The 18,290-nt window shown below is 37.0% G+C and overlaps 2 protein-coding genes across 2 annotated transcripts in view; one reads left to right on the plus strand and one right to left on the minus strand.

Annotated features, from left to right (window-relative positions):
- Positions 1-650: 650 nt before the first annotated feature.
- Positions 651-2,008, minus strand: LOC306864662 (ribosome biogenesis regulatory protein homolog). Its single transcript, XM_079408806.1, has one exon. It carries the CDS (start codon positions 1,969-1,971, stop codon positions 937-939), a length of 1,035 nt encoding a protein of 344 aa, XP_079264932.1. The 5' UTR covers positions 1,972-2,008; the 3' UTR covers positions 651-936.
- A 996-nt stretch (positions 2,009-3,004) lies between these two features.
- Positions 3,005-18,290, plus strand: part of LOC306864663 (DNA polymerase alpha catalytic subunit-like) — a 58,285-nt gene continuing 42,999 nt past the window's right edge. Inside the window, exons 1-26 of the mRNA XM_079408807.1 lie at positions 3,005-3,140; positions 3,934-4,058; positions 4,133-4,229; positions 4,306-4,386; positions 4,484-4,599; positions 4,794-4,856; positions 4,981-5,082; positions 5,717-5,864; positions 5,955-6,105; positions 6,222-6,397; positions 6,588-6,700; positions 6,786-6,899; positions 6,988-7,062; positions 7,178-7,316; positions 7,448-7,602; positions 7,751-7,835; positions 9,929-9,990; positions 10,093-10,182; positions 10,286-10,402; positions 10,494-10,669; positions 10,771-10,900; positions 11,059-11,178; positions 11,275-11,371; positions 11,457-11,581; positions 11,663-11,809; positions 11,956-12,078. Of these exons, the coding sequence (XP_079264933.1) occupies positions 3,092-3,140; positions 3,934-4,058; positions 4,133-4,229; positions 4,306-4,386; positions 4,484-4,599; positions 4,794-4,856; positions 4,981-5,082; positions 5,717-5,864; positions 5,955-6,105; positions 6,222-6,397; positions 6,588-6,700; positions 6,786-6,899; positions 6,988-7,062; positions 7,178-7,316; positions 7,448-7,602; positions 7,751-7,835; positions 9,929-9,990; positions 10,093-10,182; positions 10,286-10,402; positions 10,494-10,669; positions 10,771-10,900; positions 11,059-11,178; positions 11,275-11,371; positions 11,457-11,581; positions 11,663-11,809; positions 11,956-12,078 (2,976 nt within the window). The 5' untranslated portion in view covers positions 3,005-3,091. The remainder of the gene's footprint in view (positions 3,141-3,933; positions 4,059-4,132; positions 4,230-4,305; positions 4,387-4,483; positions 4,600-4,793; positions 4,857-4,980; positions 5,083-5,716; positions 5,865-5,954; positions 6,106-6,221; positions 6,398-6,587; positions 6,701-6,785; positions 6,900-6,987; positions 7,063-7,177; positions 7,317-7,447; positions 7,603-7,750; positions 7,836-9,928; positions 9,991-10,092; positions 10,183-10,285; positions 10,403-10,493; positions 10,670-10,770; positions 10,901-11,058; positions 11,179-11,274; positions 11,372-11,456; positions 11,582-11,662; positions 11,810-11,955; positions 12,079-18,290) is intronic.

The raw sequence follows: 18,290 nt of genomic DNA on the forward strand, positions 1-18,290 counted from the left end.
ATATATTAGCTGGCCTTAACTATGTACTTACATTTAAATTAATCATTTGATACAATGCACATATTGTGTACACACGTTTTTACATTGTACTTATATTTTTTAAAAATACCTATATGTAATTACATCTGTAATTACACTGTTGACCCATCACTTACACCTTAACCCCACCCCCACCCCCACCTACCCATACCACCAAACCAGTCCCTAACCTTAACCATATCCCACCTCAATAGTAGCAAAAGTGTCTTGAAATACAATATGAACACAGTAAGAACACTGTACTTTTTTTTATGTAAGTGCATAGTAGTTAAGGCCACCTAATATAAAGTGTGACCAATTCCATTTATTCCGCATGGAACAAATAATGTAAAACTGGCTAGAAATGAACAAATGCAATAAATAAGAGATCAAATGCATCATATGAATATATAGATTATTTTGCACTTTTTATATTAACATATTTCTTAAAATAAAATAAATGATTTATACATAAAGGTAGCTAATGTTAGATGGTATAATATAGTATGTTATTTAAGATTATTTCTTTTTTTATATATATATTGTATTCAAGCAAGTTATTATTATTATTGTATAACAGCTTATATATCATGTAAAGTATGTTTTTAATTTAACCAAGAACAGACAACATATCAGATGATTTGAATTTATTGTGAAACCACTAATATGAATAACAGGTGGCAAGATAGAATCAAACATTTGTGTAGAAAACAGAGTCCCAATTATTTTCAGTCCAGCGCTGCATCCATGTTATTTATAAACACTGGAAGTCTGAACACCAGAGTGCAACCACATTGTATAGAATCAAACCAGCACCAAAGCACTGAAAGTTATGGCTGTATGAGACACGACAGGTCATATGTATACAATATACATAGGATTTTACTAATATACAGGAAGCCCACACTGCTGTAGATTTTATCGCTTTCCTTGCTTCATTTGAGGTTTCCGTCCTTTGCCTTTGGGACCCTTTCCCTTTCCACCAGCATTTCCTTTTCCTTTCCCAGACATCTTTCCCCTCCGTCCCTTCTTTCCAAAGTCTTTCTTATTCTTTTGCCTTGATTCCATGTCCTCTTCCCGCATTTGTTTATTCACAGCTTTGGTGATGTCAAGTCGTGGCTTCTTACTGTCCATCACTTTCAGTAAATCCAGCTGTTTTTGTTTCTCACTGCTAAAGTCACCAATAAGAGGCTGGAACTTTCTCTTTTTCCCAGTATTTTTAGGCGTTTTCTCCTTGGGCAGGTTATCCTGGAATTTACCAACAGAGGCTGTGGATCTCTTGGCGATACTGACAGCTTGTGCCAGCTCTGCTTTGGACTGCTGAGAGGTGGGTGCGAGTCCCATGCCTGGCACCTTGATCTTCTGAGCTCTGGCGATGTTCTTGAGTCTGTTAAACTCATTCCTGGCCACTCGCTCCTTCTTGGCTTTATTCCTTTTAGCAAACTGGTCCTCGTTGGGATTTGCATTCTCTGGGACCTCTATCAACCATTCCTTGGTGTCATCTTTGGCACGTTTGTATCCCCATCGCCTCTTCCATTCCTTATGGACTTCATCCCAGACCAAGTTGGTCTTCTTTTTCTTCTGTATGCCTTTCAGCTTGGCAAACTGTTCCCATTTTGTAGGAGGCTTTGGTTTTGGAGCAGGCTTTTCCCTGGGTAACAGAGTGGTTGGATCTGGTAGCTTGGCGACGATGACTTCTTCAACTCTTTCTGTTGGAAGTTTCCATATCTCGTTGATGAGGAGTTGAGTGTTATCTCTCGCCAACGAGCGGAGAAAGTCTTCCCGTTTGCTTTCTTTAAATTCCCGAGCATCTATTCGGTTCTTATCAAACGCAAGCAAATTACCCGGGTCAAATTCAAGATCTAACTCTTTGCTTACTGTAATACCTTTTAGCTTTTCAGCCTCATCTCTTTCGGCTTTAGCGAGCACGTCTTCTATGCTGCACGAAGCCATTTTGGTTTTAATGTCACAACGTGGTTTCACCACATGTGCTGCTGAAAGCGGAAGTACTTTACTTCAAAATAAAAGACCTGCCAACTTACTTAGAAAAGGAAAAAAGGCGAAAATGTGTAAGCAAATAAAAATGTTTTTAAGCATAAAGTTTTTGAAAAACAATGATATCTAATATAATAGTGTTTATGTATTAATATGACAAGATAAATTAGTTTACTAAAACTTCGGAGGTAGGAAGGAGTACAGACACAGTTGCGGGATGTCCCATCGGCTCTGTGGCGCAATGGATAGCGCATTGGACTTCTAGATTGATGAGTGAGGTCATTCAAAGGTTGTGGGTTCGAGTCCCACCAGAGTCGAAGCTTTTGTTTTCAGAAACGATAAAAATGGTCATATGCCGGAAGTTACCTTGAGTGTTTGGAGATACGATTCAACCAAACACGGTTCAGTGATTCACTCCGAGAAGGTGTGAATCTTATCTTATTATATATTAATATTTATCACTATGTGAATATGTTAGGATTATTTAACCTTTTTTTGAAGAACAATAACATACACAGAGGTAATAGATCGACAAATATGGTTACATTTATACAGATTAACAACAAATATATATTGTAAAAATGTCATTTTTAAATGGAGAGGAATGTAAAATTGTTTCATGTTATTTAGTGTTATTATTTCATGTTATTTAGTTAATATTAACATTTGTTTTACTGTCACGTATTAAACTGATTCTGTTTTTGTATTTGTGCGTTACAACCATTAGTTTTTAGTGCCACTTTGTGTAAAAAAATGTTTTTGGCTACTGCATACAAAAATATAAATCTTGGCAAATGACAAATGCTGAATTATTTTTCCAATTATACAACTAAAGTGATTTCTAACTGTAATAACTAAAAAAAACAAAGTCTCAAACCTTCTTAAAGTTATATGTGGTCTAAAAACAAACTCAATCCGGTTTGTCTAAACAGCTCGGATCATTGAACTGGTTCAGATTGGACGGCTGCTGATGTCGTCATATCCGCTTCTCGAGTTTCCCCGGGAAGACACTTTGGCGCGGAATCTGCTTCTGAAGACGACTGAAATTTTACCTCATATCAGGCACTAATTTATCTGAATGGCTCCTGTCTCAAATCCTGATAAAGACATGGACGGTGGAGATTGTGGTGAGCGTGTTTACAGTGCTCAGTGTTTATTATCTTACAGAATATTAATGCAATTAACGTTAATTCAGACAGGCAGCTTATCGGATGCCTGTACTGACGGCGCTAATATAATATGAAACATAATGAACTGATATACCTGCACCAATCGCTAAAATATGAGTTTATGCAAATACGTGTAATGTAATATGCTTTAGTTGAGTAATTTTGATGTTTCAGTTTTTGAATATAAATTGAACATGAAGTGTCAACAATGACGTCAAAATGTTTCACTTTATAAAAGTTACGCTTTCATATTTGACACATAAATACTTTGTAAATAATGCTTTTTAACTATTTCCTATATGTAATAGACTATGACCTAAAGAATCTTTAAACATTGCGTTAGCCTTCTTAGTTATTGTTATAATAATAATAATAACAACCGTAGAATCAGTAGTTAATTGTTTTGGTTTCATATTTGAAATCTGCACAAATAGTTGTATTTTTAGAAATATATTTGTAGATATGCCAGTAAAAGCATTATCATTATTTTAATTATAATAATATTTTCTATTATGCCTCTTAGAGAATTTAAAGCAATAATTAGTGTTTATTACAATATATAATTTTGTTTATTTTTAATAATAATACAGTTATGCAGCATATGTAATGTAACTCCATGATAGCTTTTGCTGGAAAAGTATAACAATGATTTGTTTGTAATCTTCCATCCATTTTAATTTCATGTGTCACTCTTGTCATTTTAGTTTTTTTCTATATAGTATGTTTAAACTTGAATTTTTTTTTCCTATAGACACGTCCGACACATGTGGCATTGCCACTTCACGTTCCAGGCGGGAGAAAAAAGAGAAAGTGGGGCGCAAGTCGGCTTTAGAACAACTTAAACGAGCCAAGAAGGGAGAGAAGGTTAAATACGAGGTGAGTTGCGTGCCAGCTTTTGGAGTTTTCTCGATGTATAAGTCTTCAGTGTTTTGACATTGTGCTGTGATCAGGTGGAGGAGTTCACCAGCGTCTATGAGGAGGTGGATGAAGAGCAGTATTCGAAAATGGTGCGGGAGAGACAGGATGATGATTGGATCATTGATGATGGTCAGACAAATTTTCATACTTCTGCTGACCTCAGTTCTTAAATGGGCACCAGCTGAATGCCTGTTGTCTTTGACAGATGGGACAGGGTATGTGGAGGATGGAAGAGAAATCTTTGATGAAGATTTGGATGATGACGCATTGGAGAAAGATTCTAAAAGTAAGTTATTTTTATTTTCTGTCAGTTTGCAGTTTTAAGCATTTTTTCCAGAATTGTCCTTACCAGTTATTTTCACTCTCAATTTAACTGTAAACAGGTAAACAATGTGGAAAGGGTGGGGATTCAAAAAAGAATATGAAAAAAGTGTCTGTCAGTAAACCCAACAGCATTAAAAGCATGTTCATGAACAGCAATGTGAAGAAACCTACTGAGGTATGAGTCGCTTTGCTACTTTGTTCCCAGTTTGGTATTTTTGCATAAAGTAGACCTGTATGTAAATGTTTATTTCAAAGATTAAATAAATGAACCTGCACTTAAATATGAAGGAATGTTCTGTCATTATTTGGCATCTGTTATGAAGGTCAGAGAGGCATAATAGGATTATCTTTACAATGTTTGCATTATAGAAACATGTGGATTTGTCACAAGATGATCTGCTGGGAGATATTCTGCAGGACCTACACTCTGAGGTGAATGTTAAATCAATAGCTGTCTACTTTTAATACAGGCATCTTGTAGGTGCTTTCTATCTACAGTGTTTGTATGTCAGTCATTGCAGGTATATGACCTCATGATCATTTGAATGTTTCACAGAAACCAGTTTTGCTCACTCCACCACCAGTCATTACTTTGAAGAAGAAGAAAACACTTGGATCGCCTATGAATCCATTTTCAGTCAAACCACAGTTGCCAAAGGTAGTCATTATAAATTGCAATAATATTTCACAATTACTATTTTTACTGTATTTATCATCAAATAAATCCAACCTTAGTGAGAATCAGAGACTTTTTTTAAATCATTTGATTAGTAGTATACATAGCAAGATACATTAATTTAGATTCTTTACGTGGTGTTGGATTAGCATATGTGACCCTGGACCACAAAACCAGTCTTAAGTCGCTGGGGCATATTTGTAGCAATAGCCAAAAATATATTGTATGGGTCAATTTTTGTTTTATGCCAAAAATCATTAGGACATTAAGTAAAGATCATGTTCCATGAAGATATTTTGTAATTTTTCTACTGTAAATATATCAAAACTTAATTTTTGATTAGTAATACGCATTGCTAAGAACTTAATTTGGACAACTTTAATGGCCATTTTCTCAATATTTAGAGTTTTTTGCACCTCAGATTCCAGATTTTCAAATAGTTGTATCTCAGCCAAATATTGTCCTATCATAACAATACGCCAATGGAAAGCTTATTCATTCAGCTTTCAGTTGATGTATAAATATCAATTTTGAAAAATTGGCACTTATGACTGGTTTTGTGGTCCAGGGTCTCACATAAAACTGTCACTATTAAAACACTTTGTTTATCTCTCAGGAATCACCTGGAGTCCAAATGTCAAAGCCCAGACCTGTGGTGACGCGGGTTCCTCCAGCTGACCATTCACCCAGGTCTTCTGCTCACATTCAACCTAGTAAATCAGCTGCTACACAGATAAAGAAGCCCCAGGAAGAGGAGCCTGAAGGTATATCTGCCCTTCTTCCTTCCTACAGACTTTGGGGGCAATTTCTTAAAAAATGTATTGCTTTTAATTGTAAATTAAATTTGTATTTAGAAGAGGCGATTGATTTTGATGAGATGGATTTTGATGAGCCCATGGAGGCAGAGAATGTTGAGGAGGAGCCAGTGAAAGTGAAGGTGGAGCTTGAGACCACATCCACTGTTAAAGTGGAGCCCAAGACTGAGCCACAGGATGAGATGTTAATGTATGTCTGCAACATACAGGCTTTGAATAAAGAATTGTCTATATATGCATTGATGTGACAGTCCTCCTACAGAGAAGGCCATTTTCTGCCATAACCATCTAGTTTGCGATCCTCAGATCTGGACTGGGTGGTGGCATGTGCTGGGAGAAGATTGAGGAGGGGGAACCCATCGAGGCTTCTGTAGAAGTGCAGGTGGACTCCAGCCAACTCCCGCTGGTGGAGGGACCTGACGGAGATATGGTCTTCCGCTTCTACTGGTTGGATGCTTTTGAAGACCAGTACAACCAACCTGGTGAGCATCTCCTCCTCCATGATTTTGCATTATACATGTGCATACAAATCCTTTCTAATAGTTTTAGCTCTTTTCTGTGACCCATAATTGATGGTTATATAATCACATCAAATGCTTTGACTTCTACATAATTGCAGTTTGATAAACATGAAAGTTGTGTTGTACAGTTTATTTGTGATTTCCTGTGCAGGTGTGGTGTACCTGTTTGGAAAAGTCTGGATTGAGTCAGCTAAAGCACATGTCAGCTGTTGTGTTGCTGTAAAAAACATTGAGAGGACGATGTATCTCCTTCCCAGAGAACATGTAAGACCACCTTGTACTTGACATGCATATACAAAACATGCACCTTTAATTCACATTTTTTAAAATTGTGTTGCTGTGATTTTAGAAAGTGAATCTGGCAACTGGCGAGAAGACAGACAGTCCAGTTGGAATGATGGATGTGTATCAGGAGTTCAACAGTCTGTCTGAGAAATTCAAAATCATGAAGTTTAAGTCCAAGGTAATTGCTAATACCCATCATTTCTGTTTTCTGTGCCTTTGGTGCTACAAATCTAAAGTTATAAACTGTGCTTCCCCTGTTCCAACAGCCAGTGACAAAGAACTATGCCTTTGAAATCCCAGATATACCCTCACAGTGCGAGTACCTTGAAGTCAAATACTCTGTGAGTAGCCGTCTCTCATTTATACACTCAAAACAGTCATGTCTATTTTAGAGAAACTTCCTGGAATCTTGGAGTCTGAGACATTTTTTGTGATGTGTATATTGCGTTTCTGTAGGCTGAACTTCCTCCTTTACCATCTGAGCTGAAGGGTTCTACATTTTCCCATGTGTTTGGAACCAAAATCTCTAGTTTAGAACACTTCCTCCTTAACAGGAAGATGCGGGGGCCTTGCTGGCTTGATGTGAAGACCCCTCGTGAGTCTTTCTTTAAAAATATACAAACATACCATTGCTCTGTCTTTCCTGTACAACTGCGCTAGGTAAAACTTGATAATTGCCCAGATACTTTAATCATTAACTGTGTCCACTCTCACTGTGCCCTCTAGAGTTGAGCAGTCAGCCTATTAGCTGGTCTAAGGTGGAGGCTATTGCTCAGAAGACTGACCTGATCTCAGTAGTTAAAGACCTGCCACCTCCTCCTCTGGTTGTCATGTCTATAAGCCTCAAGACTGTGCAGAACCCAAAGACCCACCAGAATGAGGTAAAATCTGGGCCTGATACCTCTGACCTGTCTGCAGGTCTCTGATGACTGATTATTGAATCATTCCCCATTAAGTTGTAGCTCAGCTGCAGTATGGCTTTAAAGGAGTTCATTATCACTTCCTTTGCTTGTGTCTTGCCTTGAGCAGATTGTTTCCCTCGCTGCCCTCATTCATCATAAATTTCCTCTGGACAAAGCTCCACCACGGCCACCTTTCCAGACCCATTTCTGTGGTGAGTTCCATCACGCTGCATTTTAATATGCATGTGAGACTAATACCCACAACATAGTCCAAAACTGTCTTATTTTAACCTGGCCATTTGAGTGACGTGTAGGTTTTTTTTTTGGTCAGATTTTGATTTTATCAACTAGCTAGTTAAATGTGTTCATTAAACTTTAATCATTACTGCTTGCTATGGCGATATGACAATATAAATGTCGGCGCTGATATAAAGTGATCGATTTAACTTTTTTCTATATCGTTTATATATCGTCGTGGTATGCAAATATATCTGTGGAGCTTTTAGTGGGCAGGAGCTATTGACACGTCAGAGCGATAAATAAACACGGATAAATGAGTAATAAGCAGCTTTCTCTGTGTGTCTATCCCAAGACAAAGATAACTATAATGCTGATAATAAAGAAAACATTTTTTTTTAAAATTGTTCTAAGGGCATACTCGCACTAGGCACAGCTGCCTTGTAATAAAGCCCAAGCGTGATTGTCCTTTCGCTAACAGACAGATCGCGTCCAGTGTAGGCAGACTTTAGCTGTTGCGACACGGCGTGTCCGGTGTAGGCATGGTGTTACTCACCTATCGAGAAGAAACAAAGCAACCTTGGTGTCCGATCGCAGGCCCTCTGCTCCTTGAGTTCTCTCCAGCGGTGGAAAACTGATCTGATATTTACACGGGTCCCACTTCTTAACTTATCATTCCATAGACGTTTTCAACTTTTGTTTTTTATCTGCCATCTCTTTCTGTCACTCGGCTCGGCTGTTCACTGAACGCTCTCTCCTCCACATCATGAGTAGACACGCCACTTACTACACGCCCCTTACTACAAGTTTGTTTTGGTACTCGGCCCCGACTCAGTTTTGTAATGCATTTTTGAAAAATCACATACCCCTCCTTTAACTGCTCCATGCTCCAGCACGGTTAGTGGTCACACTATGCGTACCGCACCCAAGCCACCTCTTCAAGCGGGCCAGGGCATAGTTAAACGAACCGCACTGGACACCGTACAGAGCAGACACACTAGTGAAATGAACTGGACTTTGGGGGTCAATTGTGTTCAAGCACGGATCAGATCCCCTAGTGTGAGTAAATGCTAAATCTAAGTGAATAAAAGATAGCACACCACAACTATAACCATTAACATCACAAAAAATGATGAATGATAAAAACATTGACAGCCAATTGGAATAATTTCTGCTTTAAAGAGCTTGAGCATTTAGTGACAGATGACACAACTACATTGTATACTTAGAATACACTAACATAATTACCTTTTATATTTATCGTTCTTGGTTTAAACAGGCCTTAAGAGTGTTACTTCACTGGATGGCCAATGTCAAATGTATTTTGTGTATTTTCAAAATACAAAATACTGTATTTGTATTTAAATAAATTTTTCCACACAGTATTTTCTATTTTTTATTTTAAATACATTTTGATGTACTTGTGCCCATCTCTGTGTGTGTGCAAACATACTATAAACAGACAGCAAATGTACAAACAAACCTCATAAAAAAAAACAACAGTTGAAAGGGATGAAAAAAGACCAAATAGTCTAAATTTGAAAATTAACGGGGGTTTGAAAAAGTGGATATTTCACTTTGTTATTGAACCATTGCAGCATGAAAAATTGATAATTTTTCAAACGTCTATGCAAGTAAAATGAATACACTATGTTTGAAAACATTGTAGAGTAATATTTGTTTTGAAGTTTTATTAGAAAAAAATATCTAGACTCTCACATGTTCTTATAGATTAAATATAACTAGTTATTTAAATTAGATTTCTCAAATATTGATAGTTATTTCTTGCATTACACTGGCTTTGCTATACTTCATGTATGGTTTGAAATTTTTTAAGAATTTCTAGTAATAATATGGTAACAAACTTTGAAATGTTTGCATATTCAAAGAGACGTTCATCATATGCATTTTTTTATTATGACTGTTATGACCAAGGTCAAAATTGACTGACCCAGAATATAAAAATATATAGTTTTTCGTGCATTATAAGGGTTAAATTAAAACAGAGTAATTTTATTAATATCACAGCTTGTTTTTGGCTTGTATAATTAATTATTTTCTGTTACAGTGGTGAGCAAGCCCAACGACTGTATCTTTCCATATGACTTCAAAGATGCGGTTAGAAAAAAGGTATTTCTTATCTATCAGATGAAGCTTGCTTTGTTTTGGAATTATGAATGACATAATGTGTTTAATAAACCCCTGCTGTTTTTGCCTGTTGATTTGACTCAGAACGGTATAGTGGAGATTGCTGGTACAGAGCGTGCACTTCTGGGGTTCTTCTTGGCCAAGATGCACAAGATTGATCCAGATGTTTTAGTGGTGAGTTAAAATGCCTGCATTCACCTGGGCTTCACCTGTTGTGTTGCTGGTGCATTTCATTTATTTTTTCTAATTCGACCACATCTTCCTTTTGATGCTTTAGGGCCATGACATCTTTGGATTTGACCTTGAAGTGCTCCTGCAGAGAATCAGTGTGTGCAAAGTGCCTCACTGGTCAAAGATAGGCCGTCTAAGGAGAGCCAACATGCCCAAACTGGGGGTGCGAAGAATTCTATGAGGACTGGAAGTAATATGAGATTTAGATTTTTTTATCATGTTTTAATCTATTTGTGCATCTTTTTTTATTTCAGGGTCGCAGTGGCTTTGCTGAGAAGAGTGCCACTTGTGGACGCCTGGTTTGTGATGTTGAGATCTCTGCCAAAGAACTGATCCGCTGTAAGAGTTATCACTTGACTGAGCTGGCTGCCCAGATCCTAAAGACAGAGAGGGTGGTGGTGCCACCAGAGAACATCAGGAACTTCTACAGGTTAGTTGCCACCTGTGTGGTTGCACTTCAGCTCCTCATCCAGAATGTGTCATCCAGTATTTTAATTTTTCTATCGGTTCCTTTCTCTCCTTTTCCAATAGTGATTCCCCACACTTACTGTACCTTTTGGAGCTTACCTGGATGGATGCCAAGCTAATTCTGCAAATCATGTGCGAGCTGAATGTGTTGCCACTAGCATTGCAGATCACTAACATTGCCGGTAACGTCATGGTAAGATACCTCGACAAACTACACCCATACAAACCACATCCTAGCTTAGCCCTTGTATTACAGTTAGTATAAAACACATAAATGAGAAAACACATAATTCATTTGTTAATGATGCATGCATGTCATGCTTTTCTCTCTTAATGCTTGCTCTCTCACAGTCTCGTACTCTGATGGGAGGGCGCTCTGAGAGAAATGAGTACCTACTGCTCCATGCTTTCCATGAGAAGAACTTCATTGTTCCAGACAAACAATTCTTCAAGAAGCCACAGCAAGATCTGGTATCAGATTCCTCCCTCCATTATTGCAGCTATCACACCATTTAAACTTAATTGATACTACTCCTGAACTTTTCCTTATTTTAATTCTGTTCTCAGGGTGAGGATGAGGATATTGACTCGGGGAAGGGCAAGTCCAACAAAACAAGGAAGAAGGCAGCATATGCTGGAGGTCTGGTGCTGGACCCAAAAGTTGGTGAGTTACAATATTCTTGTGCAGCTCACTGGTTGCATTTTATGTTTGTGCCTCCCAAATTATCTATTTTATCTTCTTCCATCAGGTTTCTATGATAAGTTCATTCTCCTGTTGGACTTCAACAGTTTGTACCCCTCCATCATCCAGGAGTTCAACATCTGCTTTACTACTGTTGAGAGAGGAGCAACCAACGCACACAAGAAATCTGAGGTGCGTTGGGGTGGTCGGCTTTGCCTGGATGTTTATGATTATGTATTTTGAGCATGCCCTAAACTACTTCCATGATTACAGGAGGATGACGATGAGATTCCCGAGTTGCCAGATCAGAGTCTGGAGATGGGCATTCTACCCAAAGAAATTCGAAAACTGGTGGAGCGTCGACGACAGGTCAAACAGCTAATGAAGCAAGCAGACCTCAACCCTGACGTGTACATGCAAGTAAGTACAGTCCCAGGCAAGACTTCAGTACCTTTCTGTATTGATAACAGGCTGTCAGTTTGGGAATTTTTTTTTTCTAGCTCTGCCAATATCATATTTTTGTTTTAAAACACTGCATGCAAGCCTTGATGAATCTTCTCTCATAGTATGATATCAGGCAGAAGGCCCTGAAGCTGACAGCTAACAGCATGTACGGATGCCTTGGCTTTTCCTTCAGTCGCTTTTACGCCAAGCCTTTGGCTGCATTGGTCACTCATAAAGGAAGAGAGGTATGTAACCGTACACAATCCTGTATTTAATGGGTATACAACATTCAGTTTAGATCTGCTCTATTTAAATGGAATGTAACAAAGACCTCGAGTCCAGTCCCTTTTTTAGTATCTTATATTATTTACTTTACAAAAAACATTGTTTTTAGTTTGTTTGTTTTTTTTCTGGGTCCATATTGCTGTAAATTGCAAATGCCCCCCCAAATTTCTTTAACATTTAATAAGGGTAAGGTGATTTTTAATTCTTGTTACTGACCACTGTGTATTATTTTGGGTTATTTTTGTACCTTTATCTCTTATGGTGCAATGGTATTTTAGTATTATTTATATACCAGTAAAAACTATTGTATATATCAATATTTTCAATTAGCTTTTATCTATTGTTTTTTTTTTTTTTTTTACAAACAGTAGTTTTTTTAGCTAATTTTAGTGTTAGTTTTTTTTTTTGTGCTTTTTGTCTTTTATATTTCTATATTTCTTTTAAATTCTTTTGTAATTTAGTACTTCCGCTCTTCACCTAAACTCAACTTTCATCTTATTTCATTTCCAATTTGTCTAAATATAATAATTAATTTAGCCTTATTTTAATTAAAAATGAATTGTAATAGTTTGTTTTAGTCAACAATAACAACACTGCTGTGGTATGACACTTTTTTTTTTTCTCCAACCAGATGTAAAATAAATATGCAGTGTTTAGTTAGTTTAAATAAAAAAAATGTTTGAAATAGATTTACATAAAGTTGGCTGTCCTTGTTATTTTACATATCATTAACCACAGGTGCCATCTACAGTTAATGCCACTAGAGGGCAGTCTAAACCCATCCATAACCATGTGTTCATGTGAGCTGCTCCTCAGGCCTCTGGCTCTGATTTCACTCGCTTCCTCATGAGCCTCTGTTCTCTTTTGTGCTTTAACCAATTTGACTTGATCTCTTGTTCCTTTTATGCCACCTCCTTGGCATGATTGCTGGCTACCTGCTCTTGACTTTAATGAGACCAGAATTTGAAAGCCCACCAGGGTGTAACTATACAAACGGCGACACATTCATGCTCATACCACTCTCCCTTCTTCCACAGTGCCGCTGGGCTTTGTGGGGCATTGTTTGAAATGTGGGGGGGGGGCAATAATTACAATCTCTTTGCATTAGCCCCAGCATTCAACACAGGTTTTCACTGCCTCATTTGTTACAAGAAGAGCTACAAAAAAACAATACATTTGGTGAGGAGAAAAAAAGAATGCTTGCAATGTTGATTTTTGCATTTGAAAATTCAGTTTTACAGTATTTAAACCACTTCACTGGAGTCCGACGATATTAATATGGAAGTCTTAATTTCTTCGAGCCCAGCTTGATAAAACAACATTAATTACTTATAATTGATTAGTCTTATTGTGATATATATTCTCCACTGTCAACCAGCATGATGCTGAACTAAACGACAAGATGTTTTGGTAGAGATCAATGGGAAATGGAAGGGGGACGATAGCAACAAATACTCACACGTACTTGCGTTACGTTGACCCTGACATTAGTGGAGTGATTTGAATGCTCCTGTATTCATTTGCCATTTGTATTTTGAATGAGGGCCTTCTTTATCTGTTGAGAACAGTGCTGGCTATAGGCTTTGGTGTTGCGGATGTAATTTTTTCCATGGCGATAAAGATGCTTGATTTGGCCCCTGTTCAAATGCCCTCCTGAGCTTCTCATCTTTCTTGATTGGCCTACGGTAAGGGGATCTGGACAAGCCCCCGGTGATTCTCAGCTTGTTGAAATATGCAGGTTCTCACAGCCGTGATGGAGATGACGACTGTTTGGCTCTAGCATCTGAGGGATTCACTGCACGATGTGCCGTTTCAAACTTTTAAGAGGGCAAGAAGTCAAAGAGGCAATTTTCTTTTCGTGTCTTCCATTGGTGCCAGACACGCAGAACGTGCATCGTAACTGTTGTCTAATTTGACAATTGGGTTTTACGATCGTTAAACACTAAATCCTGTCAGTCAGATGGTGTGTCGGTCTCATCTTCTGATGGATGGTCTGCTGTCTGCACCATCATTGTTTTGGGATAAGAATTACAGGCGCTCTGCTTTTAATAGAGTTAACTAATACTTTCTGAGAAGCTAGCTTAGTGCTAACCTGCCACATGGGTATAAATTCAGCCAGCAGGTGTTGTAAAGTAGGTTGAAGTCTAGAGGTGCTGCAAGGGAGAAAGTTTTGAGCTTTATTTGCTGGTTGCTTTGAGTGAAGGAATAGGGTTGGTTACTTTAAAGCAGGGGTATCATCCCTTTTAAATTTGATGATCCCCCTGCGAGGGAAAAGCAAGTATGCACATTTCCTTCTATACTGTATTAGAAAAGTTTTGTATGAATGCTTTTTTTTTTTTTTTTTTAGCTCCAAATCTTCATATTAAAATAAGTTCTAAATTGTTTTTTTTTTTTTTATTATTTTTTTTTTTTTTATGGGAATAATGTTTTACTCCAACTGTTTTACTGTATTTGATCAAATAAATGCAGCCTTGATGATCATAAGGCTTTTTTCAGATAAAAAAAATATATAGATATAATATTTATATCTACACACACACACACACATAAAATGACTAATCTCTTGATTTTGGGCCAGTCTTTAGAAATAAGAATGAAAATGTGTATATTTGTTTATATAGTGTGTGTGTGTGTATGTATGTATGTATGTATGTATATATATGTGTGTATATATATATATATATATATATATATATATATATATATATATATATATATATATATATATATATATATATATATATATATATATACTCGCAGTGGTGTGAAAAATTGTTGGCCCCCTTCCTGATTTTTTTTATTTTATTGCATGTTTTTCACACTTTAATGTTTCAGATCATCAAACAAATTTAAATATTAATCAAAGATAACACGAGTAAACACAACATGCAGTTTTTAAATGAAGGTTTTTTTTTATGAAGGGAAAACAAAATCCAAACCCATATGGCCCTGTGTGAAAAAGTGCTTGCCCCCCACCCCCCCTGTTAAAACATAACTGGTTTATCACACCTGAGTTCAGTTTCTCTAGCCACACCCAGGCCTGATTATTTTGTTTTCCCTTCATAATAAAAAACTTAATTCAAAAACTGCATGTTGTGTTTACTTGTTATCTTTGATTAATATTTAAATTTGTTTGATGATATGAAACCTTAAAGTGTGACAAACATGCAAAAAAATAAAAAACATCAGGAAGGGGGCCAACACTTTTTCACACCACTGTATATATGCGTGTGTATATATGTATGTATGTATATATATATATATATATATATATATATATATATATATATTTATTTTTTTAGGTACACAAATATGACGGTTCGGACCTCGGTTTTAACGTCATAGTTCGGTATGTTTTCGGTACAGCAGGGGGAAAAACTTTTTTTTTTATTTTTTTTTTTTATAAACAGTGGTTTACTGAACAATTTGCTCTTTCTTTAAATACAGTTGTGGTCAGAATTATTGAAACCCTTGGTAAATATGATCAAAGAAGACTGTGAAAATTAACCTGCTTTGTTAATCCTTTTGATCTTTTATTTAAAAAATTCACAAAAAGCTAACCTTTCATTGGATAATAAGAATTTAAAATGGGGGGAAATATCATTATGAAATAAATGTTTTTCTCTGATACACATTGGTCACAATTAACGACACCTTTTTATTCAATACTTTTTGAAACCTCCATTTGTCAGTTTAACAGCTCTAAATCTTCTCCTATAATGCCTGATGAGGTTAGAGAACACCTGACAAGAGATCAGAGACCATTCCTTCATCCAGAATCACTCCAGATCCTTTAGATTCACAGCTCCATGTTGGTGCTTCTTCTCTTCAGTTCACCTCACTCATTTTCTACAGGGTTCAGGTCAGAGGACTGGAATGGCCAGCAGAAGCTTGGTTGTGTGCTCAGTGACCCATTTTTGTGTTGTTTTTGAGGTTTGTGTTTGGATTATTGTACGGTTGGAAGATCCAAACATGGCCATTATAAGATTTCTGATAGAATCAGTCACTTATTGATTTTTTATCTGTTGGTATTTGATAGAATCCATGATGCCATGTGTCTGAACAAGATGTCCAGGACCTCCAGCAGAAATATAGGTCCACAACATCACAAATACAGCAGTATATTTCATTGTACACATGGGGTACTTTTTATCCCTGTGTTCACCAAACCCATCTTGAGTGTTTGCTGCTAAAAAGCTCATTTTTTAGTTTAATCTGACCATAGAAGCCAGTCCCATTTGAAGTGCCAGTCCTGTCTGATAACTGAATATGCTGGAGATTGTTTTTGGATGAGTGAGGAGAATTTTTCTTGAAATCCTCCCAAACAACATGTGGTGATGTAGGGGCTGTTTGACAATTTTTTTTTTAAGGTTTTCTGACCCCGAGACTCAACTATTTTCTGCAATTCTCCAGCTGTGATCCTTGAAGAGTCTTTAGCCACTCAAACGCTCCTTCTCACCGTGCATTAGGACGATATAGACACACGTCCTCTTCCAGGCAGTTTCATTACATTTTCTGTTGATTGGAAATTCTTAATTATTGCCCTGATGGTGGAAATGGGGATTTTCACTGCTCTAGCTCTTTTCTTAAAGCCACTTCACTAATTTGTGAAGCTCAATTATCTTTTGCTGCACATCAGAAATATATTCTTTGTTTTTTCTCATTGTGATGGATGATTAAGGGAATTTGGGCTTTGTTTTCCCTCCTATTTATATTTCTGTGAAACAGGAAGCCATGGCTGGATAATTTCATGTTCATAATCACCCTAGAGTGCTCAAAATTGTGAATATGAATGGGAGTATACTTCAGAGATATTTTACTCTTAAGAATTTCTAGGGGTGCAATAATTGTGTCCAACGTGTGTTTGAGAAAAACATTTATTTCATAATGATATTTCCCCCCATTTTAAATTCTTATTATCCAATGAAAGGTTAGCTTTTTGTGAATTTTTTTTAATAAAAGATCAAAAGGATTAACAAAGCAGGTTAATTTTCACAGTCTTCTTTGATCATATTTACCAAGGGTTTCAATAATTCTGACCACAACTGTACATTCAGTTTACGTTTTCTTAGTGATAAAAATCTACCTCAGCTTATGCTTAAAACTAAAGGGAGCCCTTTAACATTATAATGTTACAATTAAGCCTAACAACTTAACCCAAACTTAAATTTATTTACTGTTTATTTTTAAATAGATGATCAACACTCAATTAAAAAAAAAAAAAAAAAAAGTATGCAAACATGTAAATTGCACATAATGCAGTTAGAACTAGAACCGAGGAAGGAATAATCGTGTTCACTCGCGCTCCGCTCTACACAAGTCTGCGGCACGTCATGGCTCAAACAAGGGAACCGGAATTGATCGCGGCCGCTCAAGTCAGTGCTTGTGTTGGGTTTATACCAGCACGTTTCTGAACCGTCCCAGAAGCGGCTCTCCAAGGCGTTTATACAGAGATCTGTCATGCCACATCAAAGACTGATGCCATTATTTGAATTTCCTGCAGGAAAAAAAAATACTGTATTCGTTCGGTACACATGCATACCGAACTGAAAGACCCGTACCAAAATGGTTCGGTACATATACTGTTACATCCCTTAAATATATTATGTGTGTGTGTTTATATATATATATATATAAGTATATATGTATGTATGTGAAGACTTAATTTGCAAAACCGATAAACGCCACTTAAAAAAAAAAAGAAAAAGAGCTGATTGCCGTGCATTATTCTCCACATATAGCGCGATCTGAAGCCTAAATTCATTGTCCAAAAATACGGTATTGTCCACTTTCAAGACATCACGAGTTCACGTTTTACTACAGAAGCCGACAAGCTGTCTTGTTGTTTTTGAACACAAGCCGATAAGTCCATTTTAGTGAATCAGCGCGCTGTATTCTGGTCAGGTGACAAGGCTACTTTCACTTTGAAAAGACGTGCTAGCTGCGAGGAGTTTAGTCAAAGCTGACTTTGATCGTGTGTGAGGATCCCAGAAGTGATCGAGGATGGATAATTTCGATGAACTTCATGAACCTGTGTTATCTTCAGGGTGAAAAGGGAAAATAAAAGCTGAAACGTTTTCACGGAGCCTTGCAAAAGCAGTGCGTTACAATGGTGAGGGAAAGGCTCCATGTATTGCGTGTAATCACATCCATACAGTCTATGATCACAACC

Source organism: Barbus barbus (assembly GCF_936440315.1).
Source record: "Barbus barbus genome assembly, chromosome: 46".
Lineage (NCBI taxonomy): Eukaryota > Metazoa > Chordata > Actinopteri > Cypriniformes > Cyprinidae > Barbus > Barbus barbus.

Bases quoted from the DNA above. Each gene is read 5' to 3' on its own strand.
- LOC306864662 (XM_079408806.1), bottom strand. From the start codon at position 1,971: ATGGCTTCGTGCAGCATAGAAGACGTGCTCGCTAAAGCCGAAAGAGAT.